Source organism: Aspergillus sclerotioniger, assembly GCF_003184525.1.
Source record: "Aspergillus sclerotioniger CBS 115572 chromosome Unknown BO94scaffold_4, whole genome shotgun sequence".
NCBI classification, from domain to species: Eukaryota; Fungi; Ascomycota; class Eurotiomycetes; order Eurotiales; family Aspergillaceae; genus Aspergillus; species Aspergillus sclerotioniger.
The window spans coordinates 727471-740028 of NW_020290994.1; the positions used below are offsets into that span (position 1 = coordinate 727471).

The 12558-nt window shown below is 49.6% G+C and overlaps 3 protein-coding genes across 3 annotated transcripts; 1 reads left to right on the forward strand and 2 right to left on the reverse strand.

The window, feature by feature from the left end:
• Positions 1-2: 2 nt before the first annotated feature.
• On the reverse strand, positions 3-1898 carry BO94DRAFT_553523 (Zn(II)2Cys6 transcription factor; the record flags this gene model as incomplete). The annotated part of the gene is made up of 4 exons (XM_025613661.1): positions 3-1308; positions 1330-1406; positions 1537-1785; positions 1845-1898. The coding sequence occupies 4 exons, from the start codon at positions 1896-1898 to the stop codon at positions 3-5; spliced, it is 1686 nt and encodes a 561-aa protein (XP_025471375.1).
• A 3883-nt stretch (positions 1899-5781) lies between these two features.
• Positions 5782-7617, forward strand: BO94DRAFT_457827 (extracellular dihydrogeodin oxidase/laccase; the record flags this gene model as incomplete). Its single annotated transcript, XM_025607765.1, has 2 exons — positions 5782-7195; positions 7250-7617. 2 exons carry the CDS (start codon positions 5782-5784, stop codon positions 7615-7617), a joined length of 1782 nt encoding a protein of 593 aa, XP_025471376.1.
• Positions 7618-8673: 1056 nt separating this feature from the next.
• Positions 8674-12547, reverse strand: BO94DRAFT_563207 (RNA dependent RNA polymerase; the record flags this gene model as incomplete). Its single annotated transcript, XM_025614345.1, has 4 exons — positions 10955-12547; positions 9524-10893; positions 9149-9463; positions 8674-9106 (listed from the first exon to the last, which is right to left on the reverse strand). Exons 1-4 carry the CDS (start codon positions 12488-12490, stop codon positions 8674-8676), a joined length of 3654 nt encoding a protein of 1217 aa, XP_025471377.1. The 5' UTR covers positions 12491-12547.
• Positions 12548-12558: the final 11 nt, after the last annotated feature.

Below are 12558 nucleotides of genomic sequence, written 5' to 3' on the forward strand. Positions count from 1 at the left end.
CTCTACAACTCATAGAGAAAGCTATCGTCAACAAAATTAGCCTGGTGAATGAGGCTGTGAACCGCAAGTTGATTATGCCGTTCAATGGCGTCGCCGGAAGATCGGAATGAATCCAGCGCCATTGCCGCTCCTAAATGCCCGTGCCGCGTCTCATAGGCTCCTATTAGCAGGCTGAGATCCGAGATCATCCTTCGTGCGTGAGCAGCTGACGCGAAATTTCGCTTGATGAAATCCAGGCACAATGCAGCATTTGCGATCGCAGCATCTGGTTTTAATTCCGACCGTGCATCTGGCATATGGCCGAGAAACAGACCAAGTCGCGCCGCTTGATAAGCACATCTCGCGATATCGAACGAGAAGAGTGTTCGATGGTCCATCTTTTGGGCCCCCGAGATAGTTTCCACAATCCAGCCACTGTGTTCTTCGCAGATAGCCCTGGCTTGACCGACATAAATATCTGGTTCTAGTGGACACAACACCACATCGGGGGCTGCGTTAGGATGCCCAGGCAGGAAAAGGCGAAATAGGTCGCAGTTCGCCTGTCGCCATGCCAGTTGGATTTCCAAAGCTCGCACAACCCATCGGGACTCTGGCCAGATGGGAGCCGAAAGAGGAACAGCCAAAATGATTCTTTCGTGAAGTTGCGATAAATTGACTCGAAACCCTTCAACTATGTCCTGAAATTCCTTCAGAGGCTGCTCTACAAGAGCTAGCTGCCTTGTAAAGCGCATGATATCTCTGCGAAGTTTTGAAATACGCAGAACTAGCTCCAACATACTGCGAGGGCCATTAATATTGTCTTCAGTTCTTGTGACGGCTATATTCTCCGGAATTGGCGAACCAAACCTTTCTTCTCGACATGGGAATTGCTGATATATCTCTTCATAGTTTATGATACTGTATCCAGGGATGCCCACGGAGAAGTAACCATCCAAAAGTGCCATCGTCCAGACAGCTCTTCGTCGAATCTCCTGAGTGATAAAGCTGAGTTGCGGACTTTCATGATTCAATCGAAGAGCGGCTACATGACGACTTGCAATAGAAGCCATCATGAAGGCCCTTTCGAATCCTCCAACTTCAGCATGATACTGGATAATGAGGAATAGTGCTTGAAGTCTAAAAATTGAAGGCTTATCAAGCTGATCCCAGATGCGTTTTTCTGATAACTCAACCAACAATCCGCTCTCGGAAGGCTGAGGCCAGCCTCGCTTACAGTGCAGCTTGACCATAGCACATATGGAGAGCACCAGGCTTGGCTCAAGGGTTCGATCCGCACACATCCGCCGGATGGAAGGCTCATGAAGAAAGCTGTATGACGGTAGAGGATACAAATGCAAGAAATAGTCATCAAGGATTCTGGCTAACTCCGCGCCATCTTTAACGGGGTATACTCTGACAACGTCAGTCTCTAAGTCAAGTGAAATCCAGACTAATCTGCCTGCCATACAATCCTTGTTGTAGCTCCGATTCAGCAATAGTGCGACTGGAATATGTGACTCCCAATGCCTCAGGAGATTTCAGTGGGAAATGACGGACCCGTTCCGATGCCGGATAATGACATTCTCGATGTCGCCGTTGGCAGTTAGAACACCGTGGCAGTTCACCGGAGCAACGGACTTTCTGAAGACGACAATTGATACACGCACGAGAGCCCCGACGTCTCTCAGGTTGGTCATCTTCAGATCTCGTTGGGCGACTTGGAAACGCGGCCTCCGTTCGAAAAGAGCATGGGTGCTTTAACCGATGGCAATTTCCACAGGTGTGTTTCCTACGGTCGCAACGAACCTAGAAATGACTTGTTAAATGGCTAGGAAGACAGGCAGTTAACTAAACGCATTACTTACTTTTCGCGACCGACACTGAGAGCATGAAGCTTTTTGAGTCTTGCGATCGGCCATTCGCGCACGGACACTGTGTAGAGCTCTCTCCAAAGACATTCATCTTATGGCAGAGAAACAAAGGGTGAGACTTGTTGGAAAGTAGTCTGGTTTACATTTGCTTTGGATTCTGTATTGACGTGGATCTTATCGCGCCTTCGAGGCGTGTGATGGCGTCAGCCCGAGGTACATGCACGGATAGCTTAGCCTTAGAGGTAGGAGCACTAGTCCCGAGTATAAGCTATAATCAAGGTACATACATATCGCGAAATTTCATGCTTCAATTAATGTTTACGGTGTTAGGAATATTCGAATCGTGATCCCAATTAGATCGCCGCTAGTAAGAAGAGCCCATACAACTCGCTTAAACAGACCAAGTACTTGACAGCAGATTACTCAGCAGAATGGACATGGCATTATTGAACTCGACTATGTGATACTCCAATGTTAGCATCAGTAGGCGAAATAAATGGACAAGGACAGATTATGATGAGTCCTAGTAAACGATTGATGGCGATGACTTATGCTCTTCATTCGCATTGGTAGATATCGAGCATGCTGAGCGTTTCAATAGAATTGCACGGTATTCAGACCATCATCCCATTATGTTAATCACTCAGACGACCTCAACAGATGACCAGCGATGCCGTATCCTGGGATGCTGAGCGCCCTAGACTCCTCCATTACTCGTTCGCCATGCACATCTCCACTCGATTATGATTTCACGAGACCGAATAATGCGATTTGCCAAAGCTCCAACGAGCCAAACAACCCAAGGCCAAGCAGCTCATATACCTAAACTGGTAAAAGAAAGTCAATGTCAAAGTGTGGACGATATATTGAATGAACAGGCGGACCTAGCAATTAGGCTGCTGCGATCATGTAGGCACAATTAGCGACGCCTTTTTCCAAGAACAAACGTAATGGATTGACATGAGGCGTTAATCACCCACTGCATCATGAACCCGCTCTGTCAGAAGGACTCATTAGATCACAAAGCCGAATAAGGTTGAGAGAAAACAAGTATCTCGAAACCGACGCGCAAGGGTATCAAAGGTCATGAGAACCCAAAGAGTTGGCCGTGCCCGCGACAAGCGTGGTCATGGAGCATACAGACGCTGCTTTGACGTTGAATTATGCCTGGCTAGGAAGGAGCAGTGGTCGATGGGGGGCGGCGGCCGGAATGGCGGCTTCCGGAGTACTGCAACATTCTTGCAGGGCTTTGGTCACGCAACCGCGTCAACCAAGTCCAACCACGTTGCTACTGCCCTCATTCTTCAAGGATATGCGCTCGATGTTCTTTGTTCTTCCTCGATCGTGGAACCCGCGTGATGCTTCATCCTGTCGAATGTCCAGAATACCTGCCAGCGGAGTACGAGTTGCTCCTTGGCCGAGTACTCCCGATTGTCGTCACGAAGGGTGTCACTAGACCGAAGTTAATGCAAATACCGGAGAATATCTGTGTTACCTCTTGGGAGGTAATTATATATCAGTTTTGAGGGTGGCTGCAACGAGTGGAGATCGGAGAAAGGCACCTGTGACTCGCATCTCAACTTGAACGTTCAGGGTCATCCCTGGTATCTGGTACCTCGTGTCTTCACAATCAAGGTACTCCCCGACGCTTCACATCGTGACTCATGGCCTACTTCGCGCACGTGGGGAGGTATTCTGTGAGGGCAGACTGATTCAGATTGATCGGAAGTCCTTTGCAAATGGATACTCGGGCGGAGGCTGGACTGGACTAGAAGCTGTGACGTCAAAGCCAACATAAGCCGATTTGGTAAGTGAGAGATATTCAAGACACGCATTGAATGTGAGACAAGCATGTGGTTATGTGGTGGACAGCAACAGGCAGGCTGATTTGGAACTCACAGTTAAGCGAAGTGTTCCACACGGCTCATAGGCCGTAAGCATCTCTCGCTGGATGCGAGTTCTGAGTTGATTGGATCGCTGATATTACGGTAGCTAAGCCCAAGCCACACAGATTGCTCTTGTCTATTTGCTCCCACAGCGTTGGAACATCTGAAATTGTGGCTATCTGTGGCACTGGTTGCACCAACCCGCTTTCGCGTCGGCGATGATGGGTCTACGCTCTCAGGGGTTTTGATTTCCTCCCCTGACTGGGCCTTGCGATCGCGTGCTCACCCACCTTGGGTGCCTTAGACAGAGTGATGCCGTGCTAACTCCGAGTGATGTCAGAGCCAAATGCCGCCAGTCAACCTTCATTAACAGGTCCTAGATAAAGAAATATTGGCAGAAAATATCAAGCTTTTTTGGGTCCGGAGGAACTTCACCAACTGAGCCGAGACAGCTAACGTCATCATAGCCCAAGGTGGAAGACAGGCGACGGATGGCCTAAGGTTGACTCACGATTGATAAGGTGACTGGTATAGAAGCGCATGACCGCTTTCTTTTCTGAGCGTGGGTATAATCATGGCTTAGAGGGTGAAATTGTGTTGGGAATAGTCAACTAGACTGTTGCCAGCAAGGCTTGGAAGAGAGACCCAAGGAAGACGAGAGGGCCGAGCCGTCGTTGCTTTTTCCATCCACGTCTCTGATGGTGGCTGCAGCCTGACCGATGTCGGGTGGGCGTTTCCCGCTTGCGGTTGGCCCGTCACCGCTGCCTTGGCTCGGATCGTTCTAAAATAGCCGAGATGGGGACGACCCCCAGACGGTCAGACCCCCATCTGGACTTGCCCATCACCAGAGAATTGTCGGGCGATGCGCTGGGGTGCCTTGGCCTGGGTGGGTTGCCTGAGTCCGAGGGCTAGGCGAGAAGGCAAAAGTCATTACCGCGTTTCGTTGGAGGGATCCGCCCAAGACGTCCCAGTTCCCATCCTAGCGACAATCCCGCTACTAGATAATTATGGTCAGCCTTAAATCTTTTAAAATCGGGCAAAGCATGAATCAGAAAATGAGCGACCAGTTGACGGAAATGGTCTGATATGTCGAGCGTGCTGTGGGTGTGCCTGAGCGGGGCCTATACGATCTGAATAGCGGTCAGCTAGCCTCCAACAACACGACCGACACCTGAATAAGGCATTCTGGGCGTTGGTAGAATCCGGGCCTGGGAGTGGCCAGCGTTTGCCGGTGGTGAGCTAAATCGGTCGACTATGAGCTATGGTATCAGCGCCACATCTACCGGGATGAAGTGTTCGGCATCCGAGCCATGACAGGTACTATAGTATCCGCTACTATGATCATGGGTCTGTATCTAAAACCAGCCACTCCTCGGATCAGTGCGGATGGCTTCAAGTACAGGGTTCAGATAGTCAGTTGATTATAGGCGAGTCCAGGGCGACCGGCAGCTGAGGCTCCTTGGAATGACATCCCTGGTCGCCTCTGAACGCTATCAGGCCGATACTCAGGCATAGCCAGCCATGCACTCAGACCGATACCAAGTGTGATGTGTTCAACACGAAGTCCAACAAATCATGTCCTATCGGATGTTGCGGCTCCGCCGGGCCCCTCGCATGTATTATCCCACGCACATGGCGAAGCTACGCTGGAGGGCTCCTGGCTGTGACTTCATTGCACCGCTCATTTGATGCCCCGTCCCACACAGCTGGGCAGAGCCCGTACAGCTGGAGGATTATCTGCATTAGGCTGTGCATTAGATCCCACATCCGGTGGACTCGGACCCAGGGTGAATCCCGGTGATGCAGGACATTCTCAGATCTCCGTGGAGGCTATACCCCGGCCAAGCAGAGCCAAGTGACTCCTCCAGTGGAGGCCTGAGGGAAGCCAAAGACAAGGAGAAAATATGACCAAGCCCTGTTGGAGAAGTATATAAAGACAGGTCATCATGGACGGAGGGGACAGGAAGAAGAACACGATCTGCGTAGATCGTTACCTTTCAATTAATCTATTTGATCTCGCGCTACTCGACACTAGTGGCCCCGTCATGGAAATCGTTCTGCTGCTACTCGGGCTTTTGGCCCCACTGTTTCTATGCAGTCCAATCAAACATGCCAGCTCTGACTTTCGTCAAGCTGGCTCAATTTCTCGGGGAATTCCAGGCAATACTTCTCTACCATCAGCCGGTACCCCGTGGCAGGGGTACGACCTTAACACAAACTACTATCAAACCACTCCAGAAACCAACGTCGTCCGCGAATACTGGTTTGATATCGTCAACACAACCGCCGCTCTTGACGGAGTCGAAAGGTCGGTGCTTCTTGTGAATGGACAGTTCCCCGGGCCTACCATTGAGGCCAACTGGGGTGACATTGTCAAAGTACATGTCACAAATCGCATGCAAGACAATGGTACCGCCATCCACTTTCACGGAGTCCGACAGCTGTACAACAACCAAATGGACGGTGTCGCGGCGCTGACCCAGTGCCCCGTTCCCCCTAACTCCAGCTACACGTATGTCTGGAGAGCAGAGGCATATGGGTCGAGCTGGTACCACTCGCACTTTTCATTGCAAGCATGGGAGGGAGTTTTCGGAGGAATCGTGATTCATGGCCCCGCAGCAGCCGAATATGACCACGATCTGGGGGTGCTTTTCCTCAACGACTGGTCACACCAAACAGTCGATGAGATGTATCAATCGGTGCTCGAGAGCCCCAGTGCTCCTCATTTTCAGACAGGACTCATCAATGGGAGCAACATCTGGACTACCATGGATAACCAGACGGTCGGTCGTCGGTTCCAGACGGAATTTGTTCCAGGCCAGAGGTATCGTATTCGCTTGGTCAATGCAGCCATACACACTCATTTCAAGTTCTCTATCGACAATCACGACCTTACTGTCATTGCGAGTGATTTTGTACCAATTGTGCCGTTTACAACGAACAATGTTCCTATCGGCATGGGGGAGCGTTACGATATCGTCGTGACAGCAGACCAGACCCCGGACAACTATTGGATCAGGGCCATTCCGCAGTCCTTCTGCAGCGACAATGAGAACGCGGATAACATCAGGGGTATCTTGCACTACAAAGGAGCTATGGAAAACACGGAGCCAACGAGCACCAAGTGGGATTATGGCGACGACATCCAGTGCCTAGATTTCTCATCATCCGAACTTGTCCCGTGGCTTGCCCTTAATGCAAATATTGGGGGTGCTCAGACGGTGGCATCAGACGTGGACTTCCTCCCATTTGGTGACGTCCCGTTGTACCTATGGACAATGGGTGGGCAGGCTCTCAACATTTCATGGAAAGACCCCACGCTGCAGCAGACATCCGAAGACCCTCACAAGATGGACTGGACACCCGAACAAGGGGTGATAGAGGTTGCAAAAGCGAATCGATGGACCGTATTGGTCATCCATACGGACATTCCAGTCCCTCATCCGATACACTTGCATGGTATGTACCCGTACCTAAACAATGGACTCTCCTCTTACTAACGGAAAATCGCAGGCCACGACTTCTACGTCCTTGCTCAAGGATTTGGCCAATTTAATCCTCAGAATGTCACACTCAAAACAATCAACCCGCCCCGTCGTGACACTGCGCTCATGACCGCCAGTGTTGAAGGCAACGGCGGGTACTTGGTCATCGCATTCCCCGCTGATAACCCGGGTGTGTGGCTCATCCACTGTCACATAGGGTTCCACGCAACCGAGGGGTTCGCGCAGCAAATCGTGGAGCGGCAGAGTGAGTTTAACACTTTCTTCAACGAAGATCTGTTGGACAATACCTGCGCGGCATGGGATGAGTATGCCAAGGTCAACCCGTACGGAAACCAGTATCGCGGTCTTCATGGACCGTATGAGTCGGGAATATAAACTCACCTTGTTTGTTTTCTCACACTTTCCTTTTTCCTAGCCAATGTCTCGGACCATTTCTCGCATATTATGTTGGAAGTTTGATTTTGTACAGTCTACCCTGTTGGAAGCTTTTGTGCCCTTGGGTTAAATGTTTAATGATGGGATGACGGGCCATACATACGATATAATGAGATTTAGCACATACAGAGATTTAGAAAATACTTGCTGTGAATTCTTCTTTTCGGTAATTTCTGCAAAAAGACAGAGAACCTTCTCACCGCATAATGCTTCACTGTCCCCTCATTTTCTTCCATACAGACATCAACAAGATAGACACCAAACAAACCCCACGACCAGTGACCGCGCACGTCGGCTCCGCATCAACGTCATCTATCTACACTGGTGCCTGGGATAAGATCTCATCTGATAAAATTGGTTTAGTGGCCTGAGGCGGGGAAACTTTCGTTGGAAGCTCTAAAGTAAGGCATATGTGTTCAGTCAAGGTGGGCTTTATGGACGAATCTTTCGAAATGGGGTTTGACGATCGGGTTTTGCTTAGTACAAATGGGGGAGCGTGGATCTACGGTATTGAGGATGGGTTTTGAGATGGGCTGTGACCTTTTGGACGCGCAAGGGGTGTATATGTATGCTGATGCTGTCTGGTAGAGCAGGGTACTTAGTGGTACTACTGTGCAACTAAAGGGTGGGTTAGGAGGCGGGGAATGAGAAGGAACGACATGGGTTCTCTGTAACATAGACTAGGGATGATGGGAGTTGTGAAAGAAACACATGTCTCGGAAAGCTAGGAGATTAAGTATCTTGGCGGTCGGTAGGAGAATATTTCATTTGTTACCGTTACCAAGATGCAGAGGAGATGTTTCAGTTTATGAAACCGCATGTCACATTGAAATCGGGGCTGACTCGTATCTGCAAAGATCAACCCGCACATCATATGTTTTTCGATGGAACAGGAGTAGACAAGCGAGCTGAGCGTATTTAGACTGAGACGGTGATGATAGCAGTGATTATTACCTGCCTATTGACTCGGAGAAGAATGAAAATGGGAAGTGAGATTTAGTTGTTGGATCCGAGCGGTTGCTTCTTTCCCTTTTCGAATTGATCCAGCTCAAAAAGCAAGGCGCAGGATGCCACGATTCGAAAGCTCTTGAGCTCCCCGTACTCGTCTCTGCGACGTCGGGTTGAACCTTGGTCTGTTTCACCTCCGGCATGGATGCAGGCGAAGCAAAACTCCAGAGGGTCGAGCGGATCCGAGGGTTTGGTTGTTGGACCGGCTGTGCTACTGCCTCGCATCTGGTTCACGATCCAGGTAGAGATGCGATCGAATTCGTCGGCGAGTTTAGTAGATTGGTCCCGCTGGCGGCGAGTCTGTACACCACCCTTGTTCAAGACAGATCCAATGAACACTTCGAGCTCACTGATAGGGTTGATTGGGTGGTCGGAGTAATTGTTTCTTGCCGAGAACACGGCCTCTTCGTATCTAAGCCACCTGTCAGTCATCATCGGCAGGTTCGGGTCTCTGGTAACCTACACCAGGCGTACACGCCGAGCTTCATCCAGCCAACGTTCCCATGAGATAGGACCAATGCTGTTACATCGCTCATAAGTCGACCAAAGGAATTCGTTCCAGAATTCGTCTTCGTCTGCCGAGACGTTGGAGTGAACGTCTTCATTCCAGATTTTCCGCTCATCTATAGCCCTGTAGAGCTTGCCTAGAATCCTCTCGGACCGATAGTACTTGCGAGACGGCTCGGGGTCGTCCTCATCATAAGCAGCTTGGAAGACATACTGATCGAGCTCAATCTCCGATTTGCTGTGAATGTGGGCTAGGGGACCTGGCGCCATGCTAGCTAGGATGTCAGAGAAAACAGCGTAGGAAATTTTATGATCATGGGAGACAACGTACAAATCCGGCCTGAAATTGCTACCCCGTGGAATCTCGCTGATTTGCACAGGGATACCGGTTTTCGAGAAGTCCACAGCCGTGGAATGCAACTGTGCCAGTTTTCTGCAATTGGGATGAGATGTACCCCCGTCTTCCTGGTCCGCTAAGACCATATGCCTCATGGCAATCATTCCAAGATGGTCGGTTTTCATAAAGTCAACAAAAAATTGAGCCATATCATCTCTCTGAACTGGCCGTCCAATATCAACTGGGCTTACACGCGGGTAGTCAGCGGGCGCAAAGGTTCGGATCGGGTGGGCGCCGGCATCCCAGATGATGTTAAAAATATCACCATCAAGATCACCCCCGCTGAGCTGGCTTGGTATGTCACGATCTCCTTTGCTACTAAACACGATGCAGTTCGTAAGCTCGGATAACGGGTGTTCTGCGGGAGGGATAACATTGTATGCATATTGGATGTCTCCATCGTGGAGGGCCGGCGAACGAGTCACAAGAAGTTTCCCAGCTTTCGGAGGGGGAGCGTGTCTTCCTTTCACTGGATTGTAGGTTACGTATACCTGATCGGCTTCCAGGAAGCCAGTCTCATCCATGATACCAAATAATGTGATGCCTTCACTGACTGGAATGCGAGCCTTGTGTTTCAGCAAACGCAACTCTTTCAGAACCACAGCTTCAACGAGTGAGCGCAGAAAAGGTTCTTTCTTATAATCAAGCTGAAGCAGATGGCACTGGCGATAGATCCTGAAGAGGCCTATGCTGTCGCCGACCGCCTGTTTTTTGATGAAGACTTCTGTATTGTGAGCGCTCGCGGTGACCTGGCGGAGATGGGCAACTGCTGCATTCTGCAATCCGAAAAACCAATCATCAGCGGTTCCCATGTCTTCTAGAATCTTTATCATCTGTCGATTCAAGACTAGGCGCACTGGCTTGGATGCCATATCACAGACCTCAAGATCCTTCATCTCGCCGTTGAATTTTATCATTGACGGCCGAATATTGATACGAGGCCCCGAGAGCCGACTATCGACAGCAAGCATGCCTTTCGCTCCACCCAATCTAATCTGAAAGCAGGTGGGATATCCTTTCTTCACTGGTATGTTACTCCATATGAACTCTGCGACATCCCAGGACAGAGTTCCGACGCCATCACTGAACACTCGCGATTTATCCTTGGAGGTCACATCGGCCATCTCCAAAACTTCTATATGATAATCAGACAGGGAGACTGCAAATGGGGTATCTGTGAATGCTTGTCCAATCCTCGCGGCACACCTAGCGGGCGATTGTATTTTGCTGAAATCACCAAGCGCCTTAATGATACTGAAGTGCGTTTGGAAACGACCGTCTTCGTCGACAAATGGGGAGGAGAACTATCGCATAGAGAAACATTAGTACTTCCCAAGAGATATAGGGTCTTCCCGTTCTACTTGCCCATACTGCATGTGATCTTAGTGATGAATGCGACCATCCCAAGAACGAGTAGGTTCGCCCAGCAATTTGTATCCCCCGGGTGAGCACAGCTTTGAATCGGGAAAATACATCATCGTAGCTAACCTGCGAGTTAAAATAGAGATCCTGGCCATCCTCATCACAGAATTGCACTCTAATGAAATAGTCGTGGTGATTAGGAAACCTACGCAGAATGCGATTCCAAGGTTCCAATTCCGGTCCATGGAGGGTGACCCTTGTGGGCGTAACCATGACTTTGTGAATTGGCGTCAAGTTGTCAGTTGGACCTAGAGACTCTCCTGAGACTGCCAAGTCCTGTATGATTTCCTTGTTGTTCTGTTTCAACATCGCCAAGAGCGAGGTCGGCTCAAAATCGGTTGGATTGCTGTGTGGGGAAGGCCAGTCGATCATGTCTAATAATTTCTTCATGGCCAGCACAGAAATAGGTCTTCTGCCTGCTGATATGTCCTCTTTGTAAGCCCTGATCAGTTCCTTTGCAAGACTCGAAACCGTATGAGGTAGGAGATAGGCGTTGTACGCAAGCGCCTGTAGCTGAAACAGAATGCCGAATGGGAGAGAGCTTTGCCTGGTGTAGATAGCCAATTCACTTTTGAGAGTCTTCATTTGAGTCTCAAAGGGTTCCATGATTGTCAAATGAGGGACAATAATATCATATTGCACGATTGACATTTCCCACTCCTTCAAGTCTTGGATGGCGGTCATGAGATGTATAGGAGGGACCCGGAACTGGTAGACAAGACATTGTCCAACAGCCCCAGTGTGTGCCTCTCCCAAGGAACACATGCGCGAGCGCGAAGATGTCGGTAGATATCTGTTCAGTCCCCGAACGTCAAGCTCGAGCATTTGCATTACGATGGTCTCCATGGAACCTTCTTCAATGAAGAAGTATGGAACCGTGGATAAAGTGAGGGTCAAGCTTCCATCCCTGGACCATATCAACTCTATGACGGTATTAAGAGGTATGCGGATGTTGTAATTGGTTTTCAACTTGACCATGATGAACCGTCTTTTGAACTTCATGATGCCAGTGTCAGACCACTGCACTTCAGGGATGTATCCAAGCTCGTCCCCTACAAACTTATAATAACCGCAGCTAAAGCCCAGTACACGGAAAGACACACGGTCATCCTTCTCATACTTGTGGAGAGTGTCATTGGCTCGTTGGTCGGCAGCATGTTGAAGACTTTGCAGAGCAAATTTGTTTGGAGGATTCTTGCTTGGCGCGCAGAAAACGTCGGTACCCATGATCTGTAACTTGGATTTGAAACGTGGTTTTCCCCGAGTATTCAGTGTTCCTGGGATCTCCTCCTGTCCATGGAATAGCAGGAACCTTACTCCGTCCTCTCGATGACGAAATGTGAGGAAACCAAAATTTTTCTTCTTTGGCTTATCACAGAAGAAATCGACGATCCCTAGTTGCTTTAGAAGCGGTTCTAGTTGCCTCTTCAGGCCCTCGTCAGTGAGCTGACGCGGGACATTGTGCATGAAGACTTCCATGCTGGTCAGATCGCGTCAGAACTTTATTAGTAGTAAAAATTACCAGCACATTTGAAGATACAAAATGA